Source organism: Eumetopias jubatus, unplaced genomic scaffold (assembly GCF_037043125.1).
Source record: "Eumetopias jubatus isolate StellerSeaLion01/CBP00866 unplaced genomic scaffold, mEumJub1_p1.0 scaffold_12, whole genome shotgun sequence".
Lineage (NCBI taxonomy): Eukaryota > Metazoa > Chordata > Mammalia > Carnivora > Otariidae > Eumetopias > Eumetopias jubatus.
In genome coordinates this window covers 44,571,136-44,589,854 of record NW_028274818.1, presented here as the reverse complement: position 1 = coordinate 44,589,854, position 18,719 = coordinate 44,571,136, and the positions used below count along the sequence as shown (strand labels likewise).

The 18,719-nt window shown below is 40.2% G+C and overlaps 1 protein-coding gene across 1 annotated transcript in view; it reads left to right on the top strand.

The window, feature by feature from the left end:
* COLGALT2 (collagen beta(1-O)galactosyltransferase 2) overlaps positions 1–18,719 on the top strand; it is a 103,709-nt gene that overhangs the window by 58,392 nt on the left and 26,598 nt on the right. Inside the window, exons 2-6 of the mRNA XM_028121576.1 lie at positions 692–802; positions 3,476–3,593; positions 6,056–6,190; positions 10,117–10,321; positions 15,640–15,759. Coding sequence (XP_027977377.1) covers positions 692–802; positions 3,476–3,593; positions 6,056–6,190; positions 10,117–10,321; positions 15,640–15,759 — 689 coding nt within the window. The remainder of the gene's footprint in view (positions 1–691; positions 803–3,475; positions 3,594–6,055; positions 6,191–10,116; positions 10,322–15,639; positions 15,760–18,719) is intronic.

The window sequence follows — 18,719 nt, the reverse complement described above, 5'->3', positions numbered from 1 at the left end:
TTGAAAATATTTTCTAATAAGTGAGTTAAGCTCCTTTATAAGTAGATCAATCTGTTAAACTTTTACAGTAGAAACCAGTTTTGTATACATTATTTGAAGACTTTTGAAGGTACTCTAGTTTGTATAAGTAATGGTAACATTAATCCAAAATAGGTAAAGATAACTTAGCTTTTTGAGTTTTATATTGGAAACTGTTGCTTTTCCCCCTGGAGTGTGTGTGATGACAGTACCACTGATTAGCAATTTTGTTGTGATCTGAAAAGAAACTTGAAAGGAAAATGCAACTGAATTATTGCTTAAATTGATGGTAGTTGTCAGGGAAGTTAAAAGGCAGAGTTTACATCTTGGATAACTAAATATTAAGCCAAATAGAAAAATTTCCAAAAAAAGATTAGTTAGCTTACTCTTAATTCATTTTCTGCTTATACAGTTTTAGTACAACCACTTATTGATTCTGCTATTGGCTGAGCCCTGTTTTAAGGATCTAATGACACAAAAATGATTTTAAGCAGTATCTCTCACTTCAGGAATCTGTTGTCTAGTTTGGACCATGAGGGATTCATTTTCATATGTACATTTTTTTTTTCTTCTCAGAACTGGCCATTCTCCTTTCAATTAATCTGGGGTCTTTGGGATGTCTCCCTCTTTCTTTGGATGGCAACTGAGCTATATTGTACTTTCTCTCATGCAGGGCAGCCACTGATCACAATGTGGATAATACAACAGAAATACTCAGGGAGTGGTTGAAAAATGTACAGAGATTCTATCACTATGTCGAGTGGAGGCCTATGGATGAACCAGAGTGAGTAGTAAGACAACATTTTGTGAACTTCATTTATCCCCCTTCCCTTAACCAGTTTTCCAGCCATTCAGGTGTCTAATCTTGGAGGCCCATATGACTCCTTGGTTATCTCTGTATCTAGTAAGTTATAAGGACCTGCCTTGTAACTGCCTCTCTTCCTCTTTACTCCTGCAGCCACCAGCCAAGTCAATAAATAACAAATAAATTGCCACAGTATATATTTAAAAATATTGATATTATTTATTCATATTTTGAGTATAAGTCTTTCATATTTGGTGGAGCATAGTGAAAAGTTTGCATACTTTTTATATATACTATGCTATTTTACTTATCGTATTTTTATCATCATTCCATAGCAATAGTTAAGGCGTTTCTTCATTATTTCTATGACTGCATAGTATCCATTATATGGATGTACCATAATCATAATGAGTAGTCAATTCCCTACTGATGGGCATTTAGGTTACTTCTTCTCTTAACCATAGCAATTTCTTAGTTACTTCCGTCTTCAAGATCATCCTACGTACCATACTGTCAAGTCAACTTACCTAAAATGCTAATGACATGGTTTAATTTCTCTGTTAAAAGGACTCCAGTGACTCTCCAGTACCCACAGAACAAAGTTCAAATAATTCAGACTTAAACACTTTTTAAAAATTCCGTGAACTTAACACCAGCAGTTATGCACCCATATCTCTTGCTTCTTCCCAAAAGAAAACTGCTTTGTCTAGAATGTACCTTTTACTTTCAACCCCAAGCTGTTACCCATGCAGGTTTGTTCTCCAGGAAGGCCCTTTCTGTCTTTGTAACCAGCTCATATGCCAAACCCCACCTACTACAGAAAGCTGTTCCTAATCATTCAAGCTCCAAAGATCTACCTTTCTCGCAACACTTGTATTGCTTATTTCCTACATCATCCTTTTTGACATAGCAATACACGTAACTAACTTTGTTAATTAACTGTGTAATTTATGCATTTCTTCGAAGTGATTTTGGGGTTCTTTGGCAGAGGTTACAGTATACAAATACTTCATATTTTCCCCCAGTGCTATGTTCTTGGCAGGCACTAAATTAATACTTGTTGCATGAACAAATGAGCAAATGACAACATGAATAAGTATATTTAAAATGGACTATTGTAAATGTTCCCAAGGCTATTGCCATTCTAGCTTAAGAAATTGTAGAAGTAGAATAAATTGAGTTGCCTGAATTTTTGCCCAGGATAAATCATTTGTTGAAAGCCAAATTTGTATAATAATAATAATAAATGCCATTCCAGAACAGATTTTTTTAGTCTCTTTATATATAATAGTTTTGTTATATATGTATATACATATATATTTCAAATCCCAGCATATGGTCCATATATCAAGCAAAATCTAACAATGAAATTTGAACACTATAAAAAATTTTGAATGCTTTTTTTGGAGTCTCTTATAATGGAATTGGGCCTAACTAGAACAGTCAAAAAGATTATGTACCTACCTTGTATCCTGGTAATTTTCTCTGTGCCCAGATCTTGACTAAATATATTATATGCCAAGGTCAGTGTGAAAAATATTAGTGAAGGCATTTTGGGGGCAATATATTGAGAAAAACAGGACTCCACTGATTTTCACTGAAGCAATAATTAGAAAGACATCTTAGAGAGCCCCTGTTCAGGACATAGTTTTATTAATCTTATTTATATAATTATATTTTCATAATTATACAAGTATATATAGGTACTGTTAACACAGCTAGAAGAATTTGAAATGATGGCTCCTGAGACAGTATCAACACCCACACCAGCTGGAAGCTTTCAGAAGGGTTCTCGAGGGTATGCCAACCCACTTGCTAATGTTGCCATGTGAGAGTCTGGCCCTGGCTGTTTCGTAGGTGTTGATAGAGATTCCAATGACATTATGCATCCACTCCATGATCTCACTCTACCTGGGATAAATCAGTGTGTTAGGCTCTGTGGAATCCTTTACTGATACTTGATCAAGTGAATTTAACCTTTGGTTTTTTTCCTGGGAAACTCATATTTTTATGCTGCAAAATTTTTAAATTTATTTGATGGCAGAATATATTTTTTAAAGGTTTTATTTATTTATTTGAGAGAGAGAATGAGAGAGAGAGCAGGAGAGGGGGGAAGGTCAGAGGGAGAAGCAGACTCCCCACTGAGCAGGGAGCCCGAAGCGGGACTCGATCCCGGGACTCCAGGATCATGACCTGAGCCGAAGGCAGTCGCTTAACCAACTGAGCCACCCAGGCGCCCCTGATGGCAGAATATATTAAAAAGTGCTTAGGAACATGAGCTTTGGGGATTTAAATTCTAACTGTGCCGCTTATTAACGTGTAGCATTAGGCAAATGACTTAACCACTCTGCACCAATTTCCTCATCTGTGAAATGGAGAATATTAACCTTGTAAGGACTCCATAGGTTCTTCTTAGAAGCCACTGAAATATTTCATTTAAGGATTCTTGTGTACCGTAAGCCACGTTACTTAATCTCTGCTTCCTTATCTGTAATATGAGGAAGATGATAACAATAATAGTACCCACGCCCTAGGGTTGTTGGAAGTTGAAATGAGTTAGTGCATATAAACATTTAGGACAGAGCCTGGAATATATAGGCACTCAATAATTACAAGCCATTATTGTTATTATTACTATTATTATTATTTTAGATCTTACCCTGATGAAATTGGACCAAAGCATTGGCCAGGCTCCCGTTTTGCCCATGTGATGAAACTACGGCAGGCGGCCCTTCGAACTGCGAGGGAAAAATGGTCAGACTATATTCTGGTAAAAAAAAGATGTTTGATTTCTTGACAACTGTTATCTAGAATGTGTCCAAATCAACTGTCCAAAACTTAAGACTGTGGGAGCTATTAAAAAACCCTTTTGTTTGAGAACCAACTCCCCCACCACTTTTTCTATGTGGGGCTTGAACTCACGACCCTGAGATCAACACCTGTCAAGACCTGAGCTGAGATCAAGAGTTGGAGTCTTCAAAAAAAAACAAAAAAAACAAAAACAAAAACAAAAAACAGTTGGAGACTTAATGACTGAGCCACCAAGGAGCCTCTCCTCTACTTTTTAATAAACACACAAGGAAAAACTTGGGGAACTTAATATTGGGGTACCTGGATTTCATCTCAAACCACTCTTGACATGCATTTTCAGTGAGCAAGTGAATAAACTCCTGGATTATTTGATCTCTTTCATGTAATAGGGATAAGAAATCTAAATCCTTTCAGTTCATAGGGAATGCACGGGAAGTTTCTTTTTTGTTTTTTTAAAGATTTATTCATTTATTTTAGAGAAAGGGGGGGCAAAGGGAGAGAATCTTCAAGCAGACTCCCCACTGAGCATGGAACCCAATGAGGGGCTCAGTCTCACAATCCATGAGATCATGACCTGAGCCAAAACCAAGAGTCAGAGGCTTAGCTGACTGAGCCACCCAGGCGCATGCCCCCTTTTTTTAAAGATTTATTAGGGAAGATTCTTAATAACTCTTTAGAAATTTTTTTCAGATAAAAGAAAATAATTATATAAAAAAGGATTCAAATTAACAGCTCTGAAACTCCATTCCCTTTTGTTCCTCAGTGATCTGGGGGACTGTCATCCCTCTTTTTTTAAGAGACAATGGATTATTACTTACAGTAAATAGCATGTCTACCAGCATGCTTGTGGCACTTCCCCTGACCCCCACTTCTCACACAGGTGATATCATGGGCTGAGATGGATGCTCTGTATCCAGCGGTTTTGTATCACAGCTGAGGAACCCAGAGCTCAGGGAACGTACTGCTTTTATAGCAAGCAGTCAGCATACCTGCTCTTTCTCTGGAAAATATGTTACCTCATCTTTCAAGGTTACCAGCTTCACAAACAACCCTGAGAAATGGCCCAGTTAAAGGAGCAGTTGAGACCTTGCAGCCCTGGCAGGGAATGGCATCTCTTGCTTGGCTTCTTGATTCCTCCTAATTATGCTAGGTTCTCATGGAGAATTTCTCTCTGTGGAGAGGTTCCATCACTTTTCTTAGAACTTTCAGAATGGTCCAGAAAAATGCTGGACTCAATGACTAGGAACCAGTGTTATCTTCTGTCCTTGTCCTCCAGGAACCTAACTTAATTGGAAAGGAGGACAGCTTCCTAGGCAGCAAGTTGCTACAGTCCGCATTTCCCTTCTGAAAGTTGACAGGCGCTTTTTTTCTTTGCAAGTTTATGGGAATCAAGTTCTCCATCTGTAGCCCCCAAAATCCATTTAATTCTTTTGGTGGGCATTTTCCAGTACAATCCTAGAAATAATACCAATAAAGCAAAGACAATATGGTTTCATTAGACTTGTCAATATCTGCTCTCCGTCACTAAACTCTGATTCCTAAAAGGAATACTTTTGACCTATGGCCATCCCCAGCCCATAACCACGACAAAAATCAACCCAATAATTTATCTCATGCACCTGTCCAATACAAATAATTTCATATACGTTTTCAAGTTGATGATATTTAACATGATAAAGCTGTTTAAATGTCATTGAAGCATACAAATACTGAGTCCCAAATTTTTGGGTAAACAGATTGACTATCATGAGAATGAAAGCTTCTGATTATTTATGTGTGTGTGGTAAAATATTCATAACATAAAACCTACCATTTTAATTTTTTTAAGTGTACAGTTCAGTGAGATTATTTATTTTATATAATACAATCTATTGTTAAACTATCCCTATACCTGAATCAGTGTTAACATGGACTTCTGCTAAGAGAGGGATAAGCTTCATGGGTTGATATAATGTACGTTCAACACAAATTCTACTTGTAACATTAAAATGGCATTGATAGATCTGTTTTGGGCCATTTTGGCATTACTATGGACAACCTAAATAAGTCTGTTCGTTTGTACCTAGGCTGGGCACTCAATGAGTGTTTTTGGATGATTCTTTAAGAGCTCTTGGGAGCTGTTAGTGGTTAATAACCACTAACCAAGGTGTGGCTTGGGTGCTGGTTGAGTGTGTACCCAGTATGGCAACATCGATTTATTGCTTGGTGCCTTATGCAGAGCTAGACATGTGGAAGTGAGTCTAAATGTATTTTGCCCAAATGAATGCCATCTGGCTTCAGCAAGTTTCAATAAGGAGAACATAAATAACTGGTTCCATGTCTCATGGGCAAGTTTCTGTGATCCTTCAGAAGTGCTGGGTTAGTCTTGAACCCAATACAGAAAAGTACTCTTTCACCCGACATTATCTTTTGTTTTCCTAGTTCATAGATGTCGACAACTTCCTGACTAATCCACAGACCCTCAATCTAATGATTGCAGAAAACAAAACCATTGTGGCACCCATGCTGGAGTCTCGGGGCCTGTACTCTAATTTCTGGTGCGGAATCACACCTCAGGCAAGTCTTCTGGCTGATGGATTAAGGCTATGGGTTTTAACAAGGCAGCCCTTATGTCAGCCATGGCCCCATTCACCTTTTTCCTTACTTCCTCCCTTGAAATGTGCGTGTCATGGTGTTACAGGAGTAAGCATGTTCAGGAAAGGAGAAAAATCCATATCTAATGCATAATCCAATGAGTTCTTTTATATTAATGAATTATGAAGAAAATATTCTAGTGAGCTTAGCCTTAGAAGCTTTAACTTAACCAATAAAGCTTACTGATATTTGTATTTTGTTCCTCTCTGATTCTGAGATTTTTTTTAAAAAAAGGACTTTTTGGTATTAAAACATAAGAACACTATAGAAAAATTTGGAAATGGAAAAAAGTAAAAAAAAAAAAATTATGTGACTCCCCACGACTCTAACATCATGGATAACAGCATGTTGTTAGTAACTATATCATCAAGTGGCTATAATGCAAATTACTTACCTTTTTCTTAGTTTAAAATTATTCAAGTTGCTTGCAACTTTTAACTATTATAATGCCCATGATGGTTAATGTACATTTTTCTGTATTTAATATTATGACCTTAGGATAGCTTCTTAGAAGTAGAATTACTGAGTCAAAGAGTATACATATTTTAATGACCTTTGATATATGTTGCCAAATTTATTTCCAAAGACATCTAATAATCAGAGCTGCTATGGTAGCTGGCTCTTACAAAATTCAAGTGAAAAACAAAATTTTAAATTTCCATCATCTCTTTTCCGTTGTAAAAATCTTCGAAGTCTAGAACTCTGTTACAGTGAATACTTCTGGCTGATTGTATTTTTAATTCTCCAGCTAATAAATTAGATAAATTAAAGAGATAAACTGATCAGTGTAGTATCAATATGGAATAAAGCTGTGCTAAGGGGAAAAAATGTCTCATGCTCAAAGGTCTAAATTTTGAGTCCCTCTTTTATATTTGGTTTTGTTTTGGATGCAGAATGAGTCCAGTGGTGTGCTGATAAATGTTTAATAACTGGCTCTCCGTGGGGGGAAAAACCCTGATTGGTCTCATTTGCCAGCTTTAATAGTGTAGGTACTCTCGCCATGTAAACAACTTAAATGCTGTCGAACTGAGGGAAAGTTGAGTAATTGCAGTGTAGCCACTTGGTGATATAATGACAAAAAATATACAAAGCTACCGTCTGTGGTATTTTAGAATGGTGGGAATTAACATGATTTTTTTAACAGATTTTAAGCTACCAAAATGTCAACTGGCTTGCAAAATTTCTGAAAATTTAACAAACAGTAGCTTTAGCACACTGCTGGATGAGCCATTCCTCTTTGGTTACAATTTTTTTCCTGCAGTTCTGAGAGATCTTGAATGCATGTTATCCACCTCTCTTTTAAGGAGACATTAAGTTCATATTTACAAAAGACATTCAGTTCCTTGGGGAGAGAACGTTTTATTAAGTTCATTTAAATTCATACACTCTCAGTTAGTAATCTGCAGTGTTTCAGATGATAGAATCCACTCGAGGGCTGTTTTTAATGAGTTATGCATTGACATCAGGAAAAAGGCTGGATTACCCTAGTAACTACAGCCTCTAGGTTTTTATTATCTCCTTATTTGCTTCAGTCATTAAAAGCAAACAGGAGAAATGTGCTCACTTATTTTGCACAGTAAAATAGAGAGCAACTTAGGGGCAATTCTAATTTTTTCTATCTTTTTTTTTGGCTTTCTACCATTCTTAGTTAGGCTTCTGCTAGGGTAGGAACAGAAACAGCCAATGACTTCATAAACTAAAAGCAGGCCCTGGTTTCCAGAGACTTTAAACACATCCAAAACAAAATGACCCTGGTGTTGTCTGGCCAAGAACAGGAATTATTTATTATCAACAACATTCATTTTTTTTTTTTTTTGTCAAAAAAGATCCATCTGTCATCTGCCTGTCTGCAGAAGGCATATTCATTCTCTCTCTCTCTCTCTCCCTCTTTCTCTCTCATTTTCTCACCTTCCTTCTGCTCACCCTCAGGATATTCAATGATTCATCATCATGAGTTTTGCAAACTTCTCATTCTGAGAATATTGTTCCTAAGTAGTCTAGAACTTTGTATTTGACATGCGTTCTTAGGCAGTCCTTCAAAGAACCAGTGTTTCCTTTATCCCTTGGAAGAATGCTCATAAATTGAAGGATGTTAAGCAATCCTTGAGTTAAAGGGTAATAAAACACTGTAGCAATAATACTACCTCATATAATGAATTACAGTTGTCAAAGTATCTTCATAGACCTTATCACATGTGATCCATTCTACAATCCCATGAGATAGACGCATCAGCTGTTATCCCATTTTTCAGGAGAAGAAAGTCAGCTTAAAGCCGTTAAGCATGGGCTGAGATCAAACAGTTAAAGGAAGGTTAAGATGACTCTAACACTCACATCTTTTAAGTTCTTAATTTGTGATCCTTCTACGTTATTACACGGTCAGTGTTAGGGTGAGCTCAGCCAGAACACCTACCTGGGCCCTGAAGGAAGTGTCAGAGAAATAGAAGAGGCTGCAGTGCCTAATGTGTGGTCACTGACATCACAACATAAAATGTGACCATAAAATAAGGTGACTGATCAATAAACATGGGAGAAGTTCTCTGTCCACTGAGTATTCTGCCCTTCAGGGTGCTGGCTCACACCCATTCCATGAGCCTGCTGTCACCTAGAACATTTTTGGAAATGCATTTCAAAGCTTCCACATACATTTAACATCTTCATACATACATCATGCATCTTCTTTTCTGGAACAGATTTGAGCTTTGGCAGTAGTCAGGTTATAATTGGTGCCCCTGGAGTGTAAGCTCCAGTGGATTCCATACTTCGTGAGGGCTAAGGCTGGGGATGCTTATTTACTGCTGAGTCTCCAGCATCTAAACACAGTGCCTGGGATATAGCAAGGACTCAGTAGATGTTTTTTGAATGAACAGTTAAGTTTGGGGGCAGGGGGAAGCTGGGTTATTCCAAACCAGTGTGTTCAAAACCACAGAGTAAGGAGGTTGGTTGTCCTGTGTGCTCATCCAGAAAGAACTTTCTAAAGGAGAATCCCCAAAAGAGTGTGGAGCAGTGGGGGCACCTTCACCAGAGTATTGAATAAGTAACGGCACTGAAGGACCCTCTTTGTATGTTTAAGTACTACAGATTTCATTAAAAATATTAGCCAGATAATGTAGTAATTTTAGTATTAGCCAGTATATTTTTATGCTTTCTTAGTGCTAGGCACTATTCTAAGCATTTTTCAGATTTTACCTTACCTAATTTTTTCACGCAACCCCATGGAGTAGACCGTGCCGTCATTCCTGGTTTACAGATGAGGGAATAGGCACAGCAAAGTTGAGTCACCTGACAGGTACTTCCAGACAATTAGTTGCTGAGATAGAATTTGAATTTGGGCAGCCAGACACCAGAACCTGTGCTTTTAACTTCTCTGCTTCACCACCTCTTAATACTTTTCTTCACATTCAATCACACATCAATATAAAATATACTTTTATGAGATCATTAAACCCAGAGATAGGCTGAAACCAAAATTATTTCTTATTTTATTTTATTTTATTATGTTATGTTAGTCACCATACAGTACATCATTAGTTTTTGATGTAGTGTTCCATGATTCATTGTTTGCGTATAATACCCAGTGCTCCATGCAATACACGCCCTCCTTAATACTAAAATTATTTCTGATAACAGGACCCTTTAAGTGTTATTTTTCTATGCAAATAGCATTTCTTGAGCTCTGCTGGAAATTCTTAGACCAAGATAAGAATAGCGGAAGTGACTAGCGGAAGTGACTGCTTGGGGACTTCTCCTCAACTGGCGGTGGCTTAGAAGGAAGGAGCCTAGCCCAAGACTGGGAAGGATAAAGGCCTCAGATCAGAGAACAAAGCCCACCTATTTCTCTTTTCCAGGGCTTCTATAAACGCACCCCAGACTACCTTCAGATCAGAGAATGGAAGCGGATGGGCTGCTTTCCCGTTCCCATGGTTCACTCCACCTTCCTAATTGACCTCAGGAAGGAGGCCTCTGACAAGCTGATGTTCTATCCCCCGCACCAGGACTATACCTGGACCTTTGATGACATCATCGTCTTTGCCTTCTCCAGCAGGCAAGCAGGTACTGGTTGTGTTCAATTGTCCTGTCACCATGGAAACACTGCAAATAACCAGGTCCTCTGTTTTGTGCATCTTCGTATAAAACAGACCTATATAAACCTGTTCTTTCAGGTAGTATTAGAGACAATTGTTTGCAATTCAGGACCCTCTGTTTCTGTCCCTGTGAACATCAATGACCCAGAGCCAGGGCTGGCCCCTCCTCAGAAATCCACTCTCCATTTTTTGAGTGCTGGGGAGACCGTGCAGGTGGTAGCCGCCATGAGCAGGTGATTGCTTCTCTGTGGTGCTGCTGCATCATTTTGTTCACTATAATAAAAAATTAATGGGAAACTGTGACAGAAGCCCAAAACAACATTGGCAAAGACCCCAGACTTTAAAAATAGAAGTTTATCTCTTCTTAAAAAAGTCTGAGCTGGCAGAGTGACACTGTTCCCCAAAGTTTTCAGAGCCCCTGGCTCCTTCTCTGTTGCTTCCTCATCCTCCATGAGTATTGTCCCTAATTGGACGACCCAAGACATCTCATCAGTATGGATGCATTCTAGCCAATGAGTAAATGCTGGAGAGGGAAGGGCACTCCTTCATTTTAGGACTTGAACATGTCACTTCCATGCATATCCCCTTAGCCAGAATTTAGTCACAGGTCAACTCGTAGCTGGAAGCAGGGCTCAAAATGTGCTCTTTATTCTCTGCAGTCTAGAGCCCCAGTTCTCTTACTCTAAAGGAGGAGGGGACAGATCTAGGGAGGCAACCAGCAGTCTCTGCCACAGTCCCCATGCAAGGAAAGGCAGAGCCAGAGCCTTTCAAGAACCACTGGGAAGCGTTTCCGGTGGGGCCCATAGGCTTTTTGAGGAAGACTTGTCAGTAGGAGGGTAAGTGATTTCTCTTGTGTCACCTTGCACATGCCATCAGGGAGGCTTTCATTCACTATGGCAACTCAGCAGGAAGATACATGACATTCCTAAAGCAAAGCTGTATTCTCAAGATCATTCAGACCTTCCTGAGAGAAGTCAGGTCCCATTATCCATGAGCCAGAAACATGTCATTTCACCACTAGCAAAAGTGAGCTCAGAAACCAGGCACATGGTGAATAAACTCATGTGGCCGTATACATAGTGGAGCTGAGACCAGGCAGCTGAGGCAAGTTGCTGGCAGGTGAGAATGTTAATACAAACTCAAGGTACAGCTCACACAGCAGGCCATCTCTAAAGCCATTGGTGTCCCACTCATCAGTTGTAGACTTGGTAGGAATGAGAATATTTGGTGGAAATATGGAAGGCTGATTATTTTTCCTTGGCTGCTAGAGCCATTTAGACCCTTGGGCCAGGTGTAGGCATTCTTGAGCCCCATGTCAGGGCAAAAGCAGGGTTCCTATCCTCATCTGGATTGGGAGTTTCTTTTAACTCGGTCTGTGATTTGCTCTGACTTCTCCAGGATGAGAAGCAGACTCGGGACCTTGTCATTCCTTTGGGTCGTGCCAGTCCCTTTGCTTCCGAGCCTGCAGTAAGGATGTTCCAAGAAAGTGAACTATTCACAATTACGGTAATGGTCCTTGCCTAACAGAGTCCTCTCTGATAGTCAGTGCATAAGGTATTATTGTGACCCATGCACTCAATTATTAGAATATATTTTTTTAAACGAAGAACTGGATTTGGGGCTGGAAGAGTGACACAGGCTGGATAGGAATTTTTCAGCTCTGTTCTTTCCTTGGCCTGTTCACTCAGACTTCATTTTTTATGGGTCAGACTCCCATAGGCTTTCCCAGGACATTGCAAACAGATGGATAGGCCCAAAGCTGTTTGGTGATTCAACTGGGGAGAGAAGAGGTAGAAAAGAAAGGAGAGGGAATCAATATTCTAGGCCTTGCCTTCCTGCCTAGCATCGTGTTAGGTTCCGTGTTACTTGGAGAGATAAGGTCTTTGCATGTGGAAACGTGAGTAGTAGTTGTGAAGCAGGGAAAGCTGAGGGTCACACCGGTGGTATAAACCATGCACCCATCAGGGGGCAAGCAGGAAAGAATCACTGTCATTTGGGGAAAATGAAAGAGCTTTTCTAAGAGCCCTGTGGCTCCAAGGTGGCACTTGAACTTCTCTTGAAGTATTTCCAGGAGAGACAAGAATGAGCCTGGGAGCCCTGTGCAGCCCATGGAAGATTTGGAGATCCAAAGCAAAGCACTCCCCTTCTCCCTTGATGAAAGATGATTTGCGTTCTCTTGTTCTCACTCTGTGAATCTCCCTAGCTGTGTTTCCTCCACTGAAGCATCATTTGTTAAATGTCCAACAGGCAATTAAGGGTCTGCAGATACCCGGCAGGACCGTCTCACCGCAGACCTTGATCCTTAACCTTTCACCTCGGACTCCAGTCATTGCCACATGAGGGTTGATGAGTGAGAGGGGCAATCCAAGTGTGCTGGCGCACTGGGGTGTGGCTGCTGAGCTAGCCCCCGAGGAGAACACAGGGTCATAGGCGAGTCTCTGAGGCTATAATGAAGCCAAGGTCAGGAGTTCACTTCCCATTGTGGCCAGGGGTGTCGGCTCTGTATCCACAGGAGCCATCTCTGGCGCCGGCCAGTCATCTTCCGAATGTCTGCTGTTGAGTCAAAAAAGGCAAGCAATGTGGGTGACGGGCAGGCAGATCTGCCTCCTACATGGCACTGGTAGTAATCAAAGTGCCTCCCATGTGTGAGAATGGCAACTCCGAGTTATTACTGGTTCTGAGACTTGGCTTTGGAACCCTGGGCAGATAAGAAAATACTTGGTTTTGGCTCTTTAGGGACAAAGGTTTCATGCTAATGACTTACTGTGTGACCTTGGACAAGTCATAGCCCTCCTGAATCTGATTTGTCATCATCAAGGATAAAAATAAGCATATCAATTTGCCTTGTTAAGGTACTATGTGAGAACAAGGAAATGTCGGATATTTTCACAAGACAAGTACAGAGCTTTGAGGTATAGTTTCATTTACCAATCTTTTCCAAAGGGAAAGAAAATTGTTTTCTCCAGAAGTAGGTTTCATTGAGAGTACCAGTTTCCTTTATAGATTTTAACTAATGATCAACACATTTCCATTTAAAATGTTTATGTTTTTAACAAATTATCCATGTACATAGTTGAAAGAGTTCAAAGAGTCCTCCAAGATTTATTATAAAATTAGAAGTCCCCTACACATCACCCCCTTGTACCTCATTTCCCTCTTCTAGAAGACAGACACTTTTAACTCTAACAGATGATGGTAGACGTGTAATATTATATCCGTGCTTCTAAATAATATGCTCGTGTTGCTACTTCTTGATTCTCTGGTTTTGCTTGAGGCATTATCTATTGAGTGTCCACTGCGGAAGATGAGGAGTTAGCTCTCTCCCCTCCCTTTGCTCCGTCAGTGCAAACAATACCCTGCCCTCTTGATAGAATTACATGGTGATTTAAGATAGATCATGGCCAGTGCTTTTGTTGTTCGAGTTATACGAACCTAATTCCAGGCTGAGCCACGTATAGACTATGGTTAGTTTGCCTTCCATATTCAACTTAAAAATGCCCCCCCTTTTTTTTTGCTTAGTTTTATTACTCCAAATACAATCTCAAACTAAGCCCTAGTTGTCTAAAACCTCTCTTAGAATGGTCCAATTTTTCAGATGTTCTTTTTGCACGTTTGTGAAGCTGTCTCTCCTGGAGCCTTCCGATGTACTTGCATCTGAGTGGTGCCACACCTATTGACCCCAAACCGGGATGCCCTTCTCCTCCCTCCCGCCCACATGGACACCCCTGTCAATTATGTCTCAGGTCTCCCTTGTTTTCTGTGATCCGCCCCCTCCTCTTCTCCTTCCCCTTACTCCTCCCCCTTCTCTTTCTCCCGCGTCATCCAGTCACTTTTTGAGAAAGTGCGATGGTAAGTAAATACTTATGACCTTGCATGTGTGAAAATGCCTTTCTTGTCCCTCCACATTTGATGGACACCTTGGCTAAGTCTCATCTCCCCTTTTTACTGAAGCTTTGGAAAGGTGAATGGTAAAATGATTTACCTAATTACGATCGAGAGGCAACCGAAACATGAAATCATTTTCCTTCCATTTTCTGATCGCATCATGACTTTGCAAGAGGCTACGTTTTGGTTCGAAGTTCTGCTGAAGGATCGTGTAGGCAAACAGCAGAGTTAGTGAGTTCACTTGGTCAAGCAAGAGAAGGGACAGCGCATGCTGGACCAGCCCTGGTTTGAGCCAGATTCAGCAAAAAGGAGGATAAAGGCCCTTTTCTTTCCCCCGCTCTTCTCTGTTAATGCCGTGAGACAGCTTCACCTGATTTGGCAGGTGATAGAGCTGACTGGAGGAAATTTCATCTGCACAACATAGAGAAGTCACTCTGCAGGTAATTCTGTCTCTGGAAAGCATAGATGAGTACAGCAATTAACCAGTCAGAAGCTTGGACCCATGGACCAGTGCTTGGCAGACTCATCCTTTTCATTAGGATTAATTCATTAATCCTATAAATTAATCCCATTAATTTCATTAATCTTTTCTTTAGGTGGGACTGTCAATTGTTGGATCTCTATGAGACCATCTGATTCCTATAGTCCTAGCTGTCTGGTTAAACAGAGATGCTGTACAACTCTTGGAGTTAGCCATCTAGGGCCTGGAAACCCAGTGTTGAATACAAGAGGACGGGGCATTTTTCTGGTATTGTCACACTGAAGGTTCTTACCAGGACTTGAAATGCAGACTCTTTTGTCCCTTTATGAATCTGTTATACAAGTTTCACGTCTGTTGGTTGACTCCAAATTCATGCCTGCTAAGAGAAGAAATAAAACCATGGAGAGCCATGGAGAATTCTAAATTTCCTTTGTTTTTTGTTCTCCCTATGCCTAGATTTAGCTTTAATAATCTGTCAGCCTCACAGGATTTTCCTGTTTGCTTTCATATCAAATGTGCATTTTATTCCTCATTTTCTTGTTATTTCCTGTAGGCGGATTACAGTGTTCCATTCTGTTCTCTGGAATGGGAATTCCTTGCCTCCTTTTGATTCCTTCAAGCCTTTAGTGTTCATTTCAGACCACGAGTATGCTTTTTCTTTGGAAAGAAAAAAAATCAATTTCCTCTGAGCTGAAGAATGGCCCACGGTTTTTATTAGCCCCCAACGCTGTGTTAAATTTTCTTAATAAAGAGCATTTTTGAGGTCTACAGACAGCGTCTGAAACAACTACTGTTCGGTTTCAGTGCCAAACTCAGCTTCAGCCACGGTCCAAGCATTTTTTTTTTCCCTTAGTTGTCTATAGGGAACCAAGAACTATGTTTTCTGATTGGTTGCTTTTGTTGCTCTCTTGGGTCCTCAGGCATCCAGATGTACCTCTGCAACCGAGAGCACTATGGCTACCTGCCCATCCCCCTGAAGCCCCATCAGACCCTGCAGGAGGACATCGAGAACCTCATCCATGTGCAGATAGAAGCGATGAGTGAGTGATCCCGGAGCCTCTAGTTCCCTTGCCACCGGGACCATACCAGCCACTCCTCCCCTCTCCCAGGACTGAGATCTCACAGCCACCGGTCTGCCTTGGCTGAAACATTCATTTGTTTATTCATTCTTAAACTTCTCCTATGCGACATACCAATATGGCAAGGTCTGCCCTTAGGGAGCTTTCGATCCAGGTGCCGAAGCTGCGTACACAGTAAATACATCTCACACAAGGTCATAAGGGCTAGAATGGTGTTTTGTGGTGTGGACTTAAACTCTAAACTTTTACTGCTTTCTAATTATATGATTTTCATAAAGCAGTCTAACCTTAGTTGTGAAATGGAGATAAAACCTTAGGGCTGGGGGCAAATTCTCCATGATATATATCAGAAGTCCAATAACAATAATTATGATTTCAACTTAATAATAGCTTATCATGTAACAGATGCTAGGCTAAGCATTTTTTGTCCATAGTCTCATTAATCCTTACAACACTCAATGAAAGGGTTTTTATTATCCCCATATCACAGATGAAGAAGTGCAGTGTCAGCAACTTGCCCTAGATCACTTTGCTAAACAAATGACAGCTTGGGACTTGAACCAGTCTTGCAATCTGCAAAGCTCATGTCCTTAAACACGGCATCCTTATTGCCTCTGTGTCTAGCATGAAGTCAGAATTGGTAAATGCTCAATAATTGGTCGCCATACTAATTATGGTGTATAATGTGCAGTGGTGGCTAAAGGAGAAGGTAATGGATAAACCCTGCCCAAGGAAGGATGTTGGAAATGGCTTCCCAAAGGACGAAATATTTACACTTCATTTTCACGCAGCATCTGAGAAATTCTGTTATTTGTCACGGGAGTGTAGGATGTGTGTGGGGGGGCAGTGGGGATGACTGGGGAGGCACAGCAGGAAGTGAGGCTGGAAAGTGGGCAGGAGCCCAGCCAGAAGGACCTCTAATGTATATAAGAAGGTGTTTGGACTTTTTCTGAAAGGAGAGGGAACTCTTAAAGAGATTTTTAGCAGAGAAATGTCTGATTGAAATCTGGATTTAGAATGGTTTCTCTCACGGTAAGAGAAGTATGGCTGGAGTAGGGTGGGGCAGGGGATGGCTGGGCTCAGGCCAGAGGTGAAGAGGACATTTTGGACATTACATGGTAAACTAGGCAAGAGATGGTGAGGATCCGAGCTAGGGCAGGACCAGGGAGAATGGAGAGGAAGGAAGAGATTAAGAGAAACTCGTGACATAGGCTTGAAGGGACTCAGCCAAGAATCTGTGGCTGAACAAAAGGGAAGCAGAGAAAAACTTCTAAGTTCTGACTTGAGTGCTTTGGAATCACTGTAGGAGCTTTAAATGGTATAGAGCACTCAGAATAAAGGGGACGTTTGCAAGGAAAAGTCATGAGTTCATTTTTAGACCCACTGAATTGCCTGCGAATATCTATTTCTTGCTCCCCACCTTCAGACAGTAAATGCCTTGTTCATCATATTTGTCTCAAAGTATAGTCCTTTGCCTGTCACCTAGTAGGCACCCAGTAAATATTTGTTGAATAATTGAATGAATAAATGAGTGAATTGAGTTTAGGTTGAAATGTCTAGTGAAGAGATGGAGAGATGAATCTATCAAGCCTAAAGATGTTGAGTTGAGATTCCATCAACAAGATAATGTGACATCCCAGAATTTCAATAAAACAGGAGTGTGAGATGTGGAAGGAACTTCAAGTAAGATAAAGACTGGAAGTCCAATGGATTTTTCAGCTAATGCCCATAACAAGGATGGTTTCAAAAAGGCTGAATCAGAATTCAAAGTGTTTGAGAAGTAACTAAGAAGCAAGGAAATAGAGAAAAAGGAGAGTTTTTTTTTTTTTTTTTTAAGAAACATGGTTGGGACCCGATAGTAAGAAAGACAATAATAATTTAAAAGATTCATCTGAAGATTCCTTTAAATAGCAGGCTCTCCTACTGTATTTATATAAGCTTCTGTTTGCAAAATATCAGTCAGCTCAATATACCCGGAGCATATCAGTGGTGCTGAGTAAAGTACGTCCACAGACTATACTTGGGATGAGGAGAGGAGCACTCCTACCATCACAAGCTTTGCATGCTGATGTGCATGATAGTTTGTAAGCCATCCAATCTTTCCTCATCTCAGTGTCCCTGGGTTTGAAAAAAGCAACAAGAGATACTATTGCTCTCTAAGTATATAGAGAATAATAGGGATAATGAACAAAAATTCCAGCCTTCCATGGAGGGGGGGATGAGAATTGAATAGGGAGCTGGTTCATTGCGACAGTATTTCTTGAACCAGCCCTTAGGAATTTCTTTTGTGAATTTCTTTAATACATACTGTTTCTGCCTATTGTCTATGTTCTAGACAAGGGCAGTATCTTACTGCCTTTTATCCCAAGCACCTAGGACAGTGCATGATATATGGTTGCTACCAAACAAATAGTTGCTGAATGTATGACAAAACAAGTGAAAGAATGAGTAAGGGAAAACATGAAAACTGTATTGCAAAGAGCACTGAACCTGAATCCAAAATAATGAATTTCAACCCAAGCTCTGTCACTTAGGAAGGGGGAATTCACCTCTTGGAGCTTTAGTTCCTTTATCTGTGGAGTAAGGATAATAGCACTTATTTTGCAGGGATAGGAGAGGCAAATAAAATAATGGACATCAACTCCATAAAATATTGAAGGATTGTGGTTATTAGGACTCAGTTTGACCCTTGGTAATGTGCGTCCCCTTATCACCCCTGTTTCATTGCCATCAGACTTGACTCCAAGTAGATGGCAGCTCAGAGAGGGATGGTGAGAACCTTGCCTTCTCTTGTTTCCCCACATAGAACGGAGAGCACAGAAGCTTCCCTGTACATAGAAGCACACACATTGTCAATAAAGTTTTTAATTATTATAAATTATAATCATGCACAACACCATGCGATGTAAGTAGAATTCATC